The 19,229-nt window shown below is 32.1% G+C and overlaps 2 protein-coding genes and 1 long non-coding RNA gene across 4 annotated transcripts; all 3 read right to left on the reverse strand.

Moving 5' to 3' along the window:
• Positions 1-371: 371 nt before the first annotated feature.
• Positions 372-1,480, reverse strand: LOC21398438. The gene has a single exon (XM_010101888.2). It carries the CDS (start codon positions 1,177-1,179, stop codon positions 430-432), a length of 750 nt encoding a protein of 249 aa, XP_010100190.1. The 5' UTR covers positions 1,180-1,480; the 3' UTR covers positions 372-429.
• Positions 1,481-4,232: 2,752 nt separating this feature from the next.
• Positions 4,233-5,601, reverse strand: LOC21398439. Its single transcript, XR_002902517.1, has 3 exons — positions 5,574-5,601; positions 4,934-5,018; positions 4,233-4,594 (listed from the first exon to the last, which is right to left on the reverse strand). It is a non-coding gene; the product is annotated as an uncharacterized LOC21398439 (long non-coding RNA).
• A 2,195-nt stretch (positions 5,602-7,796) lies between these two features.
• Positions 7,797-9,603, reverse strand: LOC21398440 (agglutinin alpha chain). 2 transcript variants are annotated; one of them, XM_024168052.1, is made up of 3 exons: positions 9,520-9,603; positions 8,668-8,865; positions 7,797-8,318 (listed from the first exon to the last, which is right to left on the reverse strand). In XM_024168052.1, the coding sequence occupies exons 1-3, from the start codon at positions 9,520-9,522 to the stop codon at positions 8,070-8,072; spliced, it is 450 nt and encodes a 149-aa protein (XP_024023820.1). In that variant the 5' UTR covers positions 9,523-9,603; the 3' UTR covers positions 7,797-8,069. The 2 variants fall into 2 exon arrangements, with proteins under 2 accessions (XP_024023820.1, XP_024023821.1); XM_024168053.1 differs by lacking the exon at positions 9,520-9,603 and adding an exon at positions 9,178-9,255.
• Positions 9,604-19,229: the final 9,626 nt, after the last annotated feature.

Raw genomic sequence — 19,229 nt, forward strand, 5'->3', positions numbered from 1 at the left:
TGGGGGGGTTGATTTATGAATCAGGACCCATGACTCAGACCCTGATTCAAATCAACCGGACATGGATTCGGAAACTTGGTGGATCCAAACACTGATTCGGAAACTTGACTCTGATAATGTGATCCAGATCCTTCAACCAAACGGGTCCTAAGTTCTGTAAACAAAATAAAAAAAAGTGACAAAATTTCATGGTCATGGTCATGGACTCATGGCATTTCTCTCTGCCCTTTAAGGAAGAATCATAAACTGTTAAGAGATGTTTAATGGGAGGATTTAAACCATGATTTGAATAATGATTAATAGTTTACTATAGTATTTTTTTTCACAAAAAATACACATAAATTAAAAATAATTCTAATCACATGATTTTAATCCATGAACTAAACTCCTTAAAAATCATTTTTTTCTTAAAAAAGAAAAAGAAAAAAATCATAGTAATTTTCTGCGTCTCAAAGTCTTGGAAGAGGCTTTAGAAACCAAAAAGCCCACGCCCAAACACATGACCCAAATCCCAACATCCACGGCCCATCTAACTCCCTCCACATCCATATCCATCTCAATCCCCTCCTCCTCATCTCCGCCGTCCACTTCATCATCCCAACCACTCCCCAAATCACCACCGCCCGATCCCCCACAATCACACTCGCAGCGATCCTCCCTCTCCTCCGGAATCTCCTCCAACCCCCGTCCGTACCACCGCCGCCGCCTCCTCCTCTCCACCGCCATCGCCACTTTCTCTCTCATCACGCCTCCCTCCGCCGAGACCCTAACCTCCGCCGCCGCCGCGCCGTCGATGTCTCTCTCCATCGCGCACCGGCACTCCAATCTCCACTCGTCCTCTTCATCCTTCCTAAAATTCCCTTTCAAAACCTTCTCTTCTCCCAGGTAAACCTCGAACCTCACACCCTCGCTGACGACGACCCGATCTCTACTCCCGAACGAAACTTCCTCGCCGTTTCCGGCCACGCCGCGGTGGAGAGTCACAAACGCCTGCGAATCGGGTCGGATCTTCGACCCGGAGACCTCGAGCGCGCTCTCGTTGATTCTCGGCAGGTAAACGAGCGTCAGCGACTGAGGCAACGGTTTCCCGGCATCAAAACCCGAAAACCCGACGGCGAACGATCGAATCTTCAACCGGTTGACTGGATTGAAGCGGTAATAATCCGTTGATCTGCACATTTCGCGTGTCGTTTCTTGTGGATTCCGTTTTGCGATATTTCTCTTCTTTTTGGTTCTGTGTTGGAAATGGAATTATTGGGGGTTGGTTTTTGTAGTCGTTTGCGGGAAATTCAGCGGGTGGAGAGCACACGGTTTGTGAAATAAGGTGGAAAAAAAGGCCAAGAAACGCCAACAATTTTTTTTTGCCGCGTGACGGTGACTTTTTTTTTAATTAATTAATTAATTTATATTTATTTATTCAGTTGTGAGAGAGAGAGAGAGACTGCTGTTTTTGGGTACCAGTTGTGGTATTGGGAATTGGGATGTTTCGTGGCATTTGGACAGGAGACTTGAAGCGTTGGTGGTAAGCAGAAAAATTTACACGACACCGTTGTTCTGACGTGATATAAATAGCGTTGTATTGTTATTGAGAGAAAGGAAAATGATAAAAGAGTATTGGTGACAAGCATCACAATCACGTGGTAATACCCGTGAGTCTCCCATTCACGTGGGATCTACTCACGGTAAAGAACTAGAACAATGTTAGAGGGATGGCGCCGAGGATCACAACAACATCTCTTTTAGTACGTTGTGGTGGTCATTCTAAACATTCGTGTCAATTTGATTCAAATTTAGAATTTAGTTTTGCTAAAATTTTTTTAAAAATAATCATATTTAATTTTTTTACTACAATAAAAAATTTTCACATAAAATTATATCTGAACTCAAATTAACGAAATAAACAGATACTATAACTACTTGTTTATTCATAGCACCTCCTCTTACATCCTTTAAAACCCATCGTTTTTTAATAATAGGGGTAAAAGAGACAATTTTTACCTTTTTGTTGAATATCGACTTCGATTATGACAGCGGCAGTTACATCGCTGGGATCAAGCAGAGACGTGGACGTGAATGGGGAGATCCGATGAAAGGCATGGGCTACATGGAGGATAATTGGCGATGAGGAGATCTCGTGCGTCGATGGTGCAGTGTTGCGCAAAGAGATCAGTACTGGTGAGAAAGACGATCAGATACATCACTTGTTAAGCCCGTTGTAAGATCTTTGTTGGAACCCAGGTAGTAAGATCACTGCTTCAAGCGAGATAGGCACGGAGAGACACCTCTGTGGTGATTGTGAACCGGCTTTGACAGTCTGAGAATTAGTTTGGAAATGGAAAGTGTATTTTATTTTATTTTTTTTGCTTGAAGGAAAGTGTATTAACTATTGAATATTGGATGTTAGTCTGGAGAATTTTGTGTGCAGATCAGGAAGAAGAGAATGAAAAGAAATCAGATTTTATTTACTCTCACTTCTCAAAGTTTTTAATGGCAAATTATCCTCAAGATATAACAAACTCTTAAACACAATATCTAACGATAATATTGTGTTCCAAAACAAAGATAAAGTCTCTAAATTTTCTGAAGAGTAAAGACAGAGGTTTCATTTTATAAATGAACACATTATCTTCAAACATCATAACCATTCACATAAAAGTACATTTTCAATGTAAAGGTATCTCTTTATGGAATAATTCATCTATTACAACAGTTATATCTATTATTAATAGGTGTTTAGATATGCGTAAAAATATATTACCAATTGATGCAATAGTTTGAAACATTTCCGATCACAAATCACACACAAAACACGTGTTTTCGGCAGAAAACCCGCTGCAGCGGGTTTGGCAGCAAAACTGCTGCAGCAGAGGCGCTGCATCGGGTTTGGCAGTGAAATGGTGCTGTCTCATCCACTGCAGCGCAATAATCACGCGTTGCAGCGGGTTTTTTCTTTTCTAAATTATTGACACACGTGTTTTAACAGTCTAAAAAATATATGATCTAAATTGAAAAACACATTACAATCTCTCTAATAAGTCATAAAATTAATAGTTTATATATTAATTTAATAGTAATAAAATAGTTTAATATTAAAGAAATAGAAAATAGAATTAGATTAGTAAAAAAAAAATTTAAATTTCAAATATCATTTAAATAAAAAAAATTGACTATCTAATTAAGATATTGATTATTGATAATCATATATTTGCTATGATATATAGATCAAAATTATATATTGCTATATTAATCAGTATATTAATTGTTATGTTCTATTTAAATATTTAATATTTATTTGAAATTCTATTATATGGTTTTTATATTAAATTAATATAAATTATTCTATATTCATAGTAATTGGGAAGAGTTAAGAATGAACATTTAATAGCTAAGCTCAAGAGTTTAACGGCGTCGTTCATGCCAAGAAATGCCTAAAGGCAGAACAGGCCATGACCACCAATTGACCACCAATACCAGGGCTTCAACCAGGGTGCGCCTGGGAGTGTAATCACGGTGTTTGGTCCACAAGGTACGCTCCACCTTAGATCTGCAAATATATATATTTATATATAAAAAAAGAGCTAATTACCATAAGAATTAAGAAACATTAAACAAATAGAAATTTAATAGTGTTGTGTGTCTTGTACTGACAATAATAAGAAGCATCCATTTAGTAGCCAAGAGGTTAGAAATTTTCTATAGGTTCCATATTTGAGCTGCTTAACGGTGGCATTTGGATGGAACATTGGCTGATCAATTAATAAAGAGATATTTAAATATTTATACATGTGTTTTATGTTTATTTAAAAAATATACTCTTAATTTTTAATCTTATTAAATGCATACCTTTAAATTACGATTAATATATAAATTGACATCTTTTGTGAGTCAATACTTGATTTTGACGAGAGAAAGCCTTTTTAATTCATAAACTACCTTTGATAAGTGGTTTAAAGCTATAACCAAACAACCACTAATATTTAGTTTATACATGGAACTAAACACGAAAATAGTTTACATAAAATTAAAAAGAAAGAACAATTATTGACAAAAAATAAATAATGAAATAGATAATGCACTCATTTTATAAACTACTTAATACATCATTTCAAAAGATCATAATATTCAGTCATGTGTAAATATAAACACATGTTCAACTTTGCAAAAGAAGATATATACGTACTTCATATTTCTGCCAATGGCATTTAGAAGTAAAACAAAAAGATGAGGCATATACAACCATAATAACAGTTAAAACTCCTCATTTACAGCATAGTAAGAGCATGAAGCATGTACACACGTGATGAACAGTTTAAAGCCTCATGTACATAATCCAAAAGGCAAATTTACCGCAAAAGACGTCAAAAGGCAGCAAAATCACTGCCTCCCAAGTTCTCCTCTTGGGTTTGCTGACTTGGGGTTGGTTGGGTTATGTTCTCCACAAAGCACAACAATACGATTGACGCGTGAAAAAGCTTCAAAACTGTCTACTGTGGAGGTAGGTGAGGGCTACGTTCAAGTTGCAACAGGAAGAGAGAAAACAAAAGTCTTCAGTTTCTCTGCAATCTTCATGAGGAAAAAAATCTTCCCGCCCCACCTTATATACAATCAAGGCAACACAAAAACGCAGCGTTTTGAGTTTTTAGCAAGTTTTTCTCCCTCTCTTTTTTTTTTCCCCCTCAGCCAATACACAAAACTATATCTGTTTGGCAACAAGGATATGTCTCATTGTACAATCCCCATTAAGGTTAATTTCATAAATTCACGATGTCAAACTCAGGTGTTTACCCACAAAAGGTATAGATTTATATATTAATCGTAATTTGAAGGTATATATTTAATGAGACTAAAAATTTAGAGTATACTATTTGAATAAACACAAAACACAAAGTATAGACGTGTAAATATCCCGTTAATAAATATGAAAAGTAGCTACCTATGAATTCCTGCTCCGCACCGTTAGAATTCTCTCTCCCATTTTCTAACTCCTCAACAATGTCCTTGAACACCTCCATTGATGGCTGCACCAATCCATACAAATTTATTAAAGTCAAGTAACAAATTCTCGATATTGCTTCTAATTTTGTTAAATGAAATTATCTCTTTTAAGTCTATGTAAGTAGTGGCCATCAATTTGGCCCCTAAGATATCACTACTATATATAATGAACACACATGTACTTTCTTGGATCGTTGATCGTCTCTCTTTTCGACATGTTTTATTTCATTTAATGAACCGTAGTATAATATAATTTTCTCCGTTAATACTTGAGGTTATTCAAGTTATATATTAAAAAAAATGGACCATGTACGCATTACAATATATATATGTGTGTGTATATATATATATATATAAATTTGTGTGTGTGTATGAATGTATAATTCTGGTGTTACCTGTAAGATAAAGAGGACAGTATAGAAAATGTAAGGATAAATAAAAACTGAGCAAAATTGTACACAGTGGAACAACTCATCAGTGTTTGAAGGAAAAGGTTATCAGAATCAAAGCATGATTATTCAGATTTTCATAAATCTCCAATCAAAATTGTCCTGATTATTCAGATTTTCCACTCTTACCACTTTCGCTCCATCTTCCTGCTCCCTGCAGATCCACATTATACAATAAATGAATATTAATAATCACATAAATTCAAGACTCGTACATGACTGACCAAAAAAAAAAAGGTGGTGAATCATGTTAAACGTGTTGATGTAACAAAGGAAATGTGATCTGATCACTTGAATTTAGATGCTTACAGAAGAATATTCCAAACCAAAAAACAATATACCAAAGAATAAAAGCTAGTCTAAAATCTAACACGTGCAAAGCACTTTTCCCACCTAGTATGAGTCCGTCTCACATAACTTTTGCTTTTATTTTTAGCTAGTAAAAGAAGAAAAACAAAAATTGTGACTTTTCTGTAAGTGTTTAGAATCAATAGCTTAATGGATCAAAATAATTTTTAAATTTTATAATAAGCAATAAAACTGTTAGAATTAAGTTTATAATGTCTTAGTTAAACTCTGGTACAAGTTTCCAAGGATATTTAGAAGTGTTATTTTTAGAAGCCACAATTTTTGACTTTGATTGGAAGCTCTTCTAAAAAATTAAACCACATATGACAGATCATCTAAACACTTTCAGAAGCAGCTTTTGAACTTAAAAAGCCAAAAATAGCTTTTAAAAAACTCTCCCAGGCATATATGCACGCTTGCATACATATGCGTTTCTATAATATCCAGATCGCAGTCTCCATTCTATAGTATACGCTTTGGACAAGGTGTTGAGAGACTCGAATTGAGAAGTGTGTGGTTTTACTTGGCTGGCTTAGCTCTATATGAATAGCTTATTTATTTGAAATTTTTGTGCTTAAATTAGTACAGTAAAGGTTGATCGATTAATAACGCACGAGGCAAAAAAAAAAAATTTGTTCAACTGTGCAAATCAAAGTTCGAATATGTTAGAGTAAAGGTAGATAGAATAATCGGCCACGTGAAAAATATTCGAACATGTTAGAATTGAGTGGCCATTCTCATATTCACGGAATGATACACTTATTCAGACTTCTTAAAGGATATGAATGATACCCTTATCTGGACTTCTGAAATATTTAAGTGTTGAAATAATTGTAACAATGAATAATTGAAACATGCAAGAAACTCTCTTTCTTAAAAATAAAAAATAAAAAAAGATCTATGGGAAGCCCCAACTCAACTTTGAAAAAAATATAAATAATTATAATAATATAAATAATTATGAATTGCTGATAACACCAATAAAATAAAATATTTTGAAAACCATTAGACTGGAAACTTTTTTCATTTTGATTCGTCTTTTGGTGGTCATATTTATATGAATGGTATTGTGTTGCACGACATGAATCAACAGTGGCTACAAAGTGCGTATTTACCATTTTTGATCTGATGTATACTATAATATATATATATATATATATATATTCTAATGGCTGTGATTGTAGATTATGAATTTTTTCTGGTAAGTACGTAAGCCTTCGCTAACATGGATTATGATTATTATTAAAATTCTAATGAGTTTGAGTGTTAAGAGAGCATTAAAGTGAGTGAGTTTATTGGTTTGCTTTCTATTTTAGTATTATTCAGCCTACTTTTCTCCTTTCACTTGTTACATGTGCGGGCGTCCTTCTCTGTTATTGGGGGGTTTTTACCTGATCAGCTTTATAAGAGTACGCAGTGTACGTTTTTCATGGTTTTAGTTTTAGTGAGTGCTCATTGGGAATATGATATTTGCTGTAATTTGCAAAATGGATATTCAGTCATAATATCTTGTTTATTACATGTTGTTATTATGGGCTGTAATTGGCTATTTCTAATCTGAATTGGTTTACTATATGAACTAACTGGCTTCATGCATTTATTTCTTTTATAGAATTTAAGTTTAATTATTGCTTAAAGTTAAGTTCATCTTAACTATCAATAACTCAAATGGCGCCAAATTGCAAATATACTTACAGAAAAGTAGGCAATATTAGAGGTAGCAACAACTGATACGCAGCAACAAAAGAACATAGAGTACTAGTTATTCAATCGATATATATTTAAAAAAAAAAAAAAAAAAAGTGGTGAACCAAATAACCTGTTGATCACCCTTCGAACAATTTGTCTTTTCGTCCTTATCTTTCAAACCTTTTGATTCATATTCTCCTTTTTTTTTTTATTATTTTTTTTTTTTTTTTTTTTGTCGCTTTCCATCCTATTTTGTGTGCAATACATATTTTGTTCTTAAAAAGATTGGAAATTATTAGAGCAAGAGAGACGGGGAAAAAAGATAAAAATATAGCGTGTGGCTATTATTTATTTAAAAGGTTCTACATAGAGAGCTCATTTTAAACATTACAAACAAACAAACCACTACTTCAAATCATCAAAGGCGTATATCACGGTAATAATAGCCAGTACATTAAAACCAACAAATTATATTACCATTATAAACCTCGTTCTGATTTGACATTATTTATAAAAAGCCAAGACATCTTAGAAGCAGATGTCATTTTATTTACTAATAATAAGCCAGGTTGCAAGATCATGATGATCTTAAAGTGCCAAGTGAACGCCAATGGCGTCAAGGACTTCACCGGTTCTTCCACTGAAACCAACAATCAAGCCGTTCCTAATTGGGAGGCTAAAAGGAGTGCCACCTGTTTCAGGTCCATATGGTCCAAAAGTTCTCTGGTTGGTCTGGAAGGTCAGTGATTGTATTGTTGGAGAAGGGCTTGCACCAGGTACGTTATTGACGATTCCACTCACTTTCACTAAATACTCATCTGGGAATTGTAGTTCAATCTGATTACGTCATGCACGCATAAAAGCCATTGTTATTAATATTGATTATTGTGATCATAGGTGCAAAAGTGACCTTTTTTCTTAAAAGTAAAATTAATGTAAATGTCCCTAACATCTTGTCAAATCAGGAAAATATCTGTAGTAAATCAATCAATAATTTAACAAAAATCAATCAATGATTTACGAAAGTCAATTTTATTTTAAACATACGTCTTTTTTTTTTTTTACGTACCAATTAAGGGATATTTACATAAAAGTTAAAATTGGCTTTGAAAAGGACCATCCACCGCAATTTATCTTATTTTAATATGTATGTATATAGCTAAAAAAGAAAAATGAACAACCTAACCTTTGCAGTTGTGAGGGGACGATTACTAGAATGTTTTGGCCCATCAAAAGGTTCACCATTCAAATCGTAAACCACATTAAAAGTACCAATATAATTGCCGTAAGTAAGCTCTATACTTCGAACTCCAGTGTATGACCCATCGTCCCATGCATTACCACCGGGTCCACCCCAATTTCCTACCGCAACCGTCTGGCTTGCCTACAAAATATTTTATAAAGCGACTATAAATTATTATTATTATTATTATTATTATTATTATATATATATATATATATATATGGGGAGATACTACAATACAAGAGATTGACAACAATTATATGATTTAATTCAGCTAGACAAAGCTTATGAAGTTGGTGTAACCATGTTCTCCGTCTCTTACCTTATGCAACATCATGGAATATATATATATATATTTATTTATATATTTATAAAGCTTGCATATACATATATATGGGATATATATATAAGCATGCACGCATACCCATTTTTATAATAGCTAGAGGACCTTACCATTCTATGCGCTGTAGACAAGGGTGTCGAGAGACTCGAATGGAGAAGTGTGTGGATTTACTTGGTTGGCTTAGCCCTATTTATAATTTATTTGGCCGGCTAATTAATTTTGAATTTAGTGCATAATATATATATATTTTTTATATATAATGAACTAATGAAGGTAGGTAGATTTTTTCTTTTTTATAATGAGTACAATAACGCACGAGAAAATATTGCTCCAGTACTGTTGCATATACATATATACAGTATTGTTGCATATACATATATATGGGATATATATATATATATATAAATAAGCATGCACGCATACCCATTTTTATAATAGCTAGAGGACCTTACCATTCTATGCGCTGTGGACAAAGGTGTCGAGAGACTCGAATGGAGAAGTGTGTGGATTTATTTGGCTGGCTTAGCCCTATATATAATTTATTTGGCTGGCTTAGCCCTATATATAATTTACTTGGCCGGCTAATTAATTTTGAATTTAGTGATTAATTTATTTCTTTTATAATTATGAGCACAGCAAAGGTAGATAGATTGTTTTTATCTTTACAATGAGTACAATAACGCACGTGAAAATAGTGTTCCACTGTGCATATGAACCGTTTTGAAATTGTTTGATAGGTTTGTATGTAGTCTTAAAATTCGTCAAAGTTCGAATATTTTGAGTGAAAGGTAGGTAGAATAGTATATCGGCCACGTGAAAAGTATTTAAACACATTTTTTTGTTTTTTTGCAGCAGGCATCATAATTGAAACGATATTCTAGGCCAATTTAATATTACTGCATTGTTGAAAATTTATGATACTATTGTGTTGTTAATTACAGTTGTTGTGTGTAGAAACATATAAGTGTTTAGCACAAGTAAAAATTTAAGTGTTTGATAAATTATGTACAAAATTATTGTGAAAATATATAATAATTAAAATAGACATACTTTAACACTTATATTTATAACTAGTTTTATTTCTATTTTATAGTCAATATTCATAATATTTATACACTAAAATACTATAAAAATATAACTTTCATTTTATTAATTAAAATATCTCTAAAAATAAATTGATTTTATTTAAGGAGATAAATTATATATCTATAAAAAATTAAATAATGTAAAGAACTGAAGGTAAATTATTTTTCAAACTTGCAACATTACAATAAAAATATATTATTAAAATTTAGCATAAGATATTTATTAAAGGTTTTTAATTTTCAAATAAACATTTAAAATAAAATATATTATTTAATTTGATTTGGAAGAAATAAAATGAGTTGATTGGGAATTAAGTTTTATTATTAGGGTCATTTTAGTAAATTTAGACAATGACAGCATAAGTTGCTGTGAAAAAACAACATCTGACATGTTTCTTAAATTTTACTATCAGACAACAGTTTTTAAAAGCTGCTGAACAAAAATAAATTTAGTCAAACACCCTAACATACTGTAATTTCTTTAAAAAAATGTAAAAGTAGCATCCAAAAGCAATACCAAACGGGCCTCTAAAAAAGTAAAGATTGATGCGGACAGACTTTTTTACATCTATCTGAGAGACTTCTTCAAGAATATAATAAGATTAGTTAATCAAGTTTCCAGCCAAACAAACTACATTACATCAATTTTAGCTGTCGGAGATATCTATAATATAATATTATATTATATTATTCACACAAACATAATTGCAAAAATTGTCAACAAATTTTGTTTATTGGAATATTGACGTTATTTTAGAAATTTGGATTATTGAGCTGGAAAAGATGAGGATTCGACCCCATGAAAAAGTTGCCATGGGGACTTGAAAAGAAATGTCACGAATTAAATTAATTTATATTATAAAAAAAATCATTACAAAAAATATCATGTTAACAGAGATAACGAATTAACGATCGTGAGTATTTTATCATGATATTTAAAGACATCCAGTTGCGACACTAAAAGTTTTGGCAACCAACGAAACTTAGCCAATTACCGTAAGTGTCCTGCCATGATTCTTTGCACTACTTACCAACTAGCTAGAGATAGTTGTTATCTTGACATTATACTTCACAGTTATTGTCCGGAGATGTATTCTCACCGTAATACATGGAAAAATCACACACAAAAAAAAAACAAAAAAAAGGAAAAAAAAAAAGAGAAAACCCCCTACAAAAGTCACAAACAAAAATGCAGCATTGTTGGATCTGGCCATGCGCAATAGCCATCGAGATTGTCAAAACTAGAGATCATGTCTTGAAAAATGAATCGTGTCTTCGGTTTGAACTAGAGATCATTGAGATTGTCAAAACCAAAGAAGTAGTCGCTAGCTGCGGACTTTAGAGACAATTGAATGGACTTTGGAGCAATTGCACTCTATCTTAATGATGTAGCCATGCAACTATTGTGCACAATAATTAACCAATATTTCTTGTGATTGGTCGAGACGAAACACGGAAGCCGATCCTATAAATATTTGAAATTGAAAGGAATAATATAAGGTAAAAATTAATTGCCCTCAGACATATTATACGCAATACTTCTAGTGAGTGGCATAAATCAACCACACCAAGATTTCATGGCATTTTTTCTACAATTGCTCACTTAACAACCTAAGCCAGGAGGTAGGGTGCACAAAAGAATCACTAAACCCGTCCCGCCTGCCCAACCAGTGGTTTCAACCCGCCTAGGGGCAGTTTACGAGTTTGCACTTTGAAGGGCGAGGTCAACCCGACCCACCTGCCTTTTTTTTGTTTTTGTTTTTTTAAGATTTGAGCACTAAGGCATGGATATTATATAAAGGTGGGTTTATATATTAGGATACTATTAACTGTATTTGTTGACTTTCATTGGGTAAAAACTTATCAATATGCCTAAGCATAGCCATAAATTATTTGGACTTAGAGGTATTAAATATTAGGTTACGACCTAAGTATGTATTTGTTGATGTTTTTTCTCTTTTTTATCGAGTATGATGAAAAATGAACGGTGTTTGATCATCATATTGTAGTTATTGAATTCTAATGATTAATTAGGTAGGATAAAAAAATTTAAACTCTTTACTCTTATTAAATATTAATTACCTACTTAAAAAGATATTAGAAAAATTGGATTAACATACTATAAAAATAGTATATTTGTATAAACAAATACCATTTATGGGATTGAATATCTACAATTATACCATGTAAATAATCTAATGCATTCCAGCTTGATGAGTTGATATTTCTTTTCTTTTTTTTTTTACAAGTATCATGGCATATGATAGGATTATATAACTCATTATCCATGTTGATCACTTTAAAAAGATAAGAAAAAATAATTAACTTTTATTAAAAAAAACAAAAGGTGCTTTTAATTTCAATTTGTTACACATTTTTATGATTTTTATTTGAGAAAATAGTAAAAACTGGCCCTTAAATACATCATTCTGGAGTTCTATCATTTTATTATGATAGCCTATCCCTTTAATAATAATCTGTCAAATTATAGATAATAATCTGTCAAATTACACCTGTCGCTGGCGATCGGAGACTCGCTGCCCGCGACTGGAGACCCTCAACCAGCGTAATTTGTCAAATTAGTTACTCAAAAAGGGTAAAATTCAATAGACCAATATTAAAACTCAAAAATTCTTAATAGTACCATTTTAAGGGATATTTATAAAAATTATCCTTTTTATTTTGAAAAAAAAAAAAAATCCATTGCAGAAAATATCATGTTAACAGAGATAGCGAATTAACGATTTAATCATGATATTTAAAGATATCCCGTTGCGACACTAAAAGTTTTGGCAACCAACGAAAGCTAGCCAATTACCGTGAGTGTCCTGCCATGATTCTTTGCACTACTTACCAACTTGCTAGAGATAGTTGTTATCTTGACATGATACTTCACAGTTATTGTCCGGAGATGTATTCTCACCGTAATACATGGAAAAATCACCCCAAAAAAAAAAAAAAAAATCCAACAATGTTAAGAAAATCCAAAAAAAAGGAGAAAAAAAACAAAAAAAGAAAACCCCCCACAGAAGTCACAAACAAAAATGCAGCATTATTGGATCTGGCCATGCGCAATAGCCACCGAAATTGTCAAAACTAGAGATCATGTCTTGAAAAATGAATCATATCTTCGGTTTATATTAGAGATTGTCAAAACCAAAGTAGTCGTTTCTAGCCGCGGACTTTAGAGACAATTGAATGGGCTTTGGAGCAATTGCACTCTATCTTGCCATGCAACTATTGTGCACGGTAATTAACTAATATTTCTTGTGATTGGTCGAGATGAAACACGGAAGCCGAAATCCTATGAATATTTGAAATTTAAAGGAATAATATAAGGTAAAAATTAACTGCCCTCAGACATATTCTACGCAATACTTTTAGTGAGTGGCATAAATCAACCACACCGATATTTCATGGCATTTTCTACAATTGCTCACTTAACAACCTAAGCCAGGAGGTAGGGTGCACAAAAGAACCACTAAACCCGCCCAGCCCACCCAACCCGTGGTTTCAACGCCCAAGGGTAGTTTGCGGTTTTGCACTTTAAAGGGCGAGGTCAACCCGATCCACCTGCCTTTCTTTTGGTTTTTTTATTTAAGATTTGAGCACTAAGACATGAATATTATATAAAGTTGGGTTTATATATTAGGGTACTATTAACTGTATTTGTTGACTTTCATTGGGTAAAAACTTATCAATATGCCTAAGCATAGCCATAAATTATTTGGACTTAGAGGTATTAAATATTAGGTTACGATCTAAGTATGAATTTGTTGATGTTTTTTTCTCTTTTTTAACAAGTATGATGAAAAATAAATGGTGTTTGATAATCATATTGTAGTTATTGAATTCTAATGATTAATTAGGTAGGATAAAAAAAATTGTTAAACTCTTTACTCTTATTAAATATTAGTTGCCTACTTAAAAAGATATTAGAAAAATTGGATTAACATACTATAAAAATAATATATATGTATAAATAAATAGCATTTATGGGATTGAATATCTTCAATTATACCATGTAAATAATCTTATGCATTCCTTGATGAGTTGATATTTCTTTTCTTTTTTTTTTTTTTTACAAGTATCATGGAATATGATAGGATTAAAAAACTCATTATTCATGTTGATCACTTTAAAAAAGATACGAAAAAAAATTAACTTTTATTTAAAAAAAAAACCAAAAGGTGCTTTTAATTTCAATTTGTTACACATTTTTATGATTTTTATTTGAGAAAATTGTAAAAACTGACCCTTAAATATATCATTCTGGAGCTCTATCCTTTTGTTATGATATGTTATCTTTTTTAATAATAATCTATCAAATTACGCCCGTCATTGGCGATTGGAGACTCGCTGCACACGACCGGAGACCCCCAACTAGCGTAATTTGTCAAATTACTTACTCTAAAAGGACAAAATTTAATAGACTAATGTTGAAACTCAAAAATCCTTAATAGTATTATTTTAAGGGGTATTTGTAAAAATTACCCAATTTATTTTCAAAAAAACCCATTGGAACTAGTTAGGCTTAACCAACGCCACAACCTGCCCGCAAAACGCCAGCCCTTCCTCGGGCGGTTTGCGGTTTGCGGTTTCACCACGTTCTAACCTGCTCTTGCAAAAGGGAAAAAAAAAAGAAAAAGAAGGACCCGCACCTGCAAATCCACCCGCCTGTGCACCCGTATCAGGAGGTATCATGCTTAAGCCAGACTTTTATCCTACTTCTTCTCATATGGACTTATCATGGTTCGGCCTATATGAAAGACAACGACGTGAGTTACTGGTTGTCCAACAAGAATTCAAAATTTGGCCCACAAAAAAATAAAAAATTGTTGAGCCCAACCCACAGGGAGTGTTTCAAAGGGTAATAATCATCAAATATGCGTGTTATTGTTTTCGAAATGGTTATGATTTTTTTGTTTACTAAGTTAATTGTTTGATTTGATTATTTACTAGTTAATTGTCGAATTTGATATATTATGATTACCTACTAATTATTTTGTTGTTAAGCTTATATTTTCTTGATAACTTTAAACCAATCAAACATGTTTCTTTTTCCTTGTTAATTACTTCTAAAATTAAAGGCAATAGTTAATATTTCATTTTACGTGTCTTATTGAATCTTATACTCATGAAAATTAGCGGATATGTAATGATAGTATTAAGGGTCCCTATTTAATAAAGTCCAAAATGTGATAAATATCTCGGAAGAATTATCGGACCAACTAAAATTTAAAAGACAAGCCAAACCACATGAAAGTTGTTCGGAGTATTGAAATCTCTCTCTATAAAAAATTATGGATTTAACGATGTTAATTAGACGACGGTTTTATATAAAACTATCGTCAAACGTGTCACTAAAAACGCGATGGTTGACGTAGCAACTATAGACGACAGTTTTTTTTTAATAAAAAAATCGCCATCTAATATTTGTATCTTTAACAACGGTTTTTCATAAAACTGTCATCATCGTTAAATCTAATTTTTAACCCAGCAAAACTTCATTTCAGGAAATTCACTAGAAAATCAAAATGTCTGCCTACTGAGTTATTCTATCAATCTCTCCGCCCAGACAACGCTATCACCCCAAATAGGCCCCTTCTTCCTTCTGTTTGCCGTTGTTTTCTCCATAAATCCGAGGAGGACCACAAATCCGTGAAGAACATCAAGTAATTTTCATTAATTTTTTCTTTTTTTGGTATAAATTTGATAAAAAAAAAATGGAGAAAATGGATTAGATTTTATTGGTTTGAGTATTATAGATGTTGGGTGTTTGTTGTTTGATAAAATTTATTTATGTTGGTGATAAAATTAGTTTAGGTTTTGTGATTTTGAGTAATATGGGTGGTGGGTTTTTTATTTTTATCTTGAATTTGTTATGTAGATGATGAAATTTGTTTAGGTTTTGTGATTTTGAGTAATATGGGTGTTGAGTTTTTGTTATTTGTCTTGAATTTGTTAGGTAGATAATGAATTTTGTTTATGTTTTATGATTTTGAGTAATATGGGTGTTGGGTTTTAATATGTTATTTTGAGTAATTGTATGATTTATGTATTTGGGTAAATGAGATATTTATTGTTTAGTTTTTTGTGTAGCAATGGATAAGAAATGGATGTTTGCAAATAGGTTGAGTAACGAACATAAGAAAGAGGTTGAAGAATTTATTTCTTTTGCAAAGAATATAATAAAAGGGAATATTATTCATTATCGCAATATTAGAAGACAAATGATGCAAGATCTTAGATTCCATTTGTTCCAATATGGTCCCTAATTTTTTTTTCTTGGCCAAACGACCCCCAACCTCTTTAAACATGTGCAATTTAGTAATTTTCGTTAACATCTGTAAAATTTTTCACAGAATGTGTCATGTGACCCCTTATGTGACCCTTTTTTCAATAAAATGATTTAAATGCCATCATTTGAAAGACTTCTTCTTCTTCTTCTTCTTTCCCTAAATTTCATCTCCAGAACCCTAAATCTCCCCAACTTCCATCAGAGTCAATGATGAATAGTTTAAATCTCAATTACGAATAGTTTAAATCCAAAATTTTTCATGTCGACAAGACTGCTAAACCCGATCAACAGCATAAACCAAGAGAAGAAAATTAAGAAATCAATTAAAAATAAAAGATAATATATAACAGCATTATTAAGTAGGAAAAAATTACATTGATAAAGTAGAAATTCAAGGAATAAATGGAATATACTGAAGATCATCAATGTTAATGATAAGCTATCGCAGGCTACTGATATTTATCCCCAACATCTGTCGCCGACAATGGAAGACAGCAACAACAACAACAACAACAACAAAAGCAATTGCAGAAAGAAAGAAATAGCAACGACAACGACAATCACAACCCATAAAAGGACAAAAATATGTTGTCTTTCTCCCTCCTCACCTAAACGTTCTCTCTCCACTGCAAAGAAGAAAAAATGGCGGTATCTTTTAGAAAATCGAGCGGACCTATACTCCGTTCCCTTTCTCCATCAGGAAGATTCTACAGCTTTCAGTACACCTCGTTGCCTTCTTCCTCTTCCTCGTATTAGAAAGTCATGTGAGGGGCACGTGCAATTTTCTGTGAAAAATTTAACAGATGTTAACGGAAATGACCAAACTGTACCTGTTTAAAGAGATTTGGAATCGTTTGGCAAAAAAAAAAAAATTTAAAAACCAAACTGTCACTTACTAAATAGGTGGAAGATTATTTTTGCCAATAACCCTTTAACAAATAATGGCACGGTTAGCAAGTGTAATAGCTATTTATTTTCATGTCTAGGTATCTTATAGCAACAAGGAGGTACAAGATTTAGATTTCTCAACAAATATTGGGAACAAAGTGGACCTGAAGTCCCCTAGGCAATAAATTCATCCAGCTCTGAAAAAAAGAAAAAAACATTGAACTTCTTAGCCATGGCTGTCTACTAACTCTAAAGTCTAAAGTAGTCAAACCACTCTCTCAATTTCTCAAAGATGCTCAACATTGAGCTTTAGCCAATCACGAAAATCACAAAGCAGGGCAATTCTTTGAATTTTTGAATCTTCAGTTTTCTGTTTTTCAATGATAAAGGGTCCAGTTTCAAGTCTCTGTAAATCTTATAATTCCATCACATGTTCTGCCTTTTCTCACTTCTCCTGATTCACTACTTTGATAGTTGGCATTAAGCTTATATACGAAGGCCCTTCTGTATTCTTGTTGTTATTGCCTATTGGGGCAAATGTTTGGTAGAGGAATTCGTTGCTTGATTCGAATCATGATTCGTAGTTCGTTATAATATTTTCTTTCACAAAAAATTTACGTAAATCGAAAATGGTTCGAATCACATGGTTTAAATCCTCCAACCAAACGTTTGGTTTAGTGTTTCCCTTGTGTGTGTGTTTTTTGTTATTGTATATGAAAATGACAAAAAAACAAAAAACAAAAAACAAAAAAACCAAAAAGTGCTTCTAGGGTGATGGTAGTGATTTCATAATAATGGACGGGCTTTGATCTAAGGCTTTTCTAATTTGAATGTTTGTCTAATTGACCCCTTTTGAATTTTGATGTTGACACGGTTTATCAAATAATTTATTTTGGGTAGATATATGATAACTGTATCGAGCGTACCAAAGTTCTGCTTTGAAGCAATTAATTCAATAACAAAGATTTGTGAGATTAACCCTATTTTAAACACAAAATATAACAAATAATAAGAAAATAATATAATAAGTATTTGTAGTCAGATTTAAATTTTACGATAATGATAGGTTGCCTTCACCGTGGAATTCTCTTTATTTTATTTTGTTTTTCTTTCACTTGGGTTATTAACACTCGTGTTTATAAATTATAACATTGTGCCACTTTAGTTCCTCAATTTTTAATTTTGAAATATTAATAACTAAAATTTAATATGTTTGCATTTTTTGCATGACACTAAAATTGACAAATAACTCTTAAATTTTTTTTTTTTAAAATAATCATGTCTAAGTGAATATTTTACATTTAGTGATAATATTTTTATGTAAAAATAACTATTGTGTGACTGTAGAAGTGATTATCTTCGCGAAATCTCGAAAATTGTTTGTTAATTATAGTATCAAGAATCAAAATGAGAATTAGAGAATAATTTGCCAAAACTAAAGATTTATGGATCAAAATGACACAATATTCATAATTGAGGGATCAATTGTATTAACAATGATTTTATTATTTTGAGTAAATTGCACTATTGCACTTTAAAATTTCATTTTTTCCGTAATTATACTCCAAACTTTTAATTTTATAAAATCACATCTTGAACTTTAAAATAAGTAAAAATTGAGGTATAATAGTTAATGAGTATTATCAAATTGAAGGCACAAGATTCACTTGTGAAACGCAAAACTTGTTATTTTTTAAACCAGTTTATGTGCTAATTTTACATTCTAAACCTTCAATTTGACAACGCTCGTCAGCTATTGGACCTCTAATTATTACTTATTTCAAAATTTCAGGTTTAATTTGTAAAAATAATTGTGTGAGGTGTGTCATGCAAAAAACGAAATATTAGGCGCAACAAGTGCAATTTACTATTTTTTCCCGTCATTGCT

The sequence above is a fragment of the Morus notabilis genome, unplaced genomic scaffold, assembly GCF_000414095.1.
Source record: "Morus notabilis unplaced genomic scaffold, ASM41409v2 Scaffold1388, whole genome shotgun sequence".
Lineage (NCBI taxonomy): Eukaryota > Viridiplantae > Streptophyta > Magnoliopsida > Rosales > Moraceae > Morus > Morus notabilis.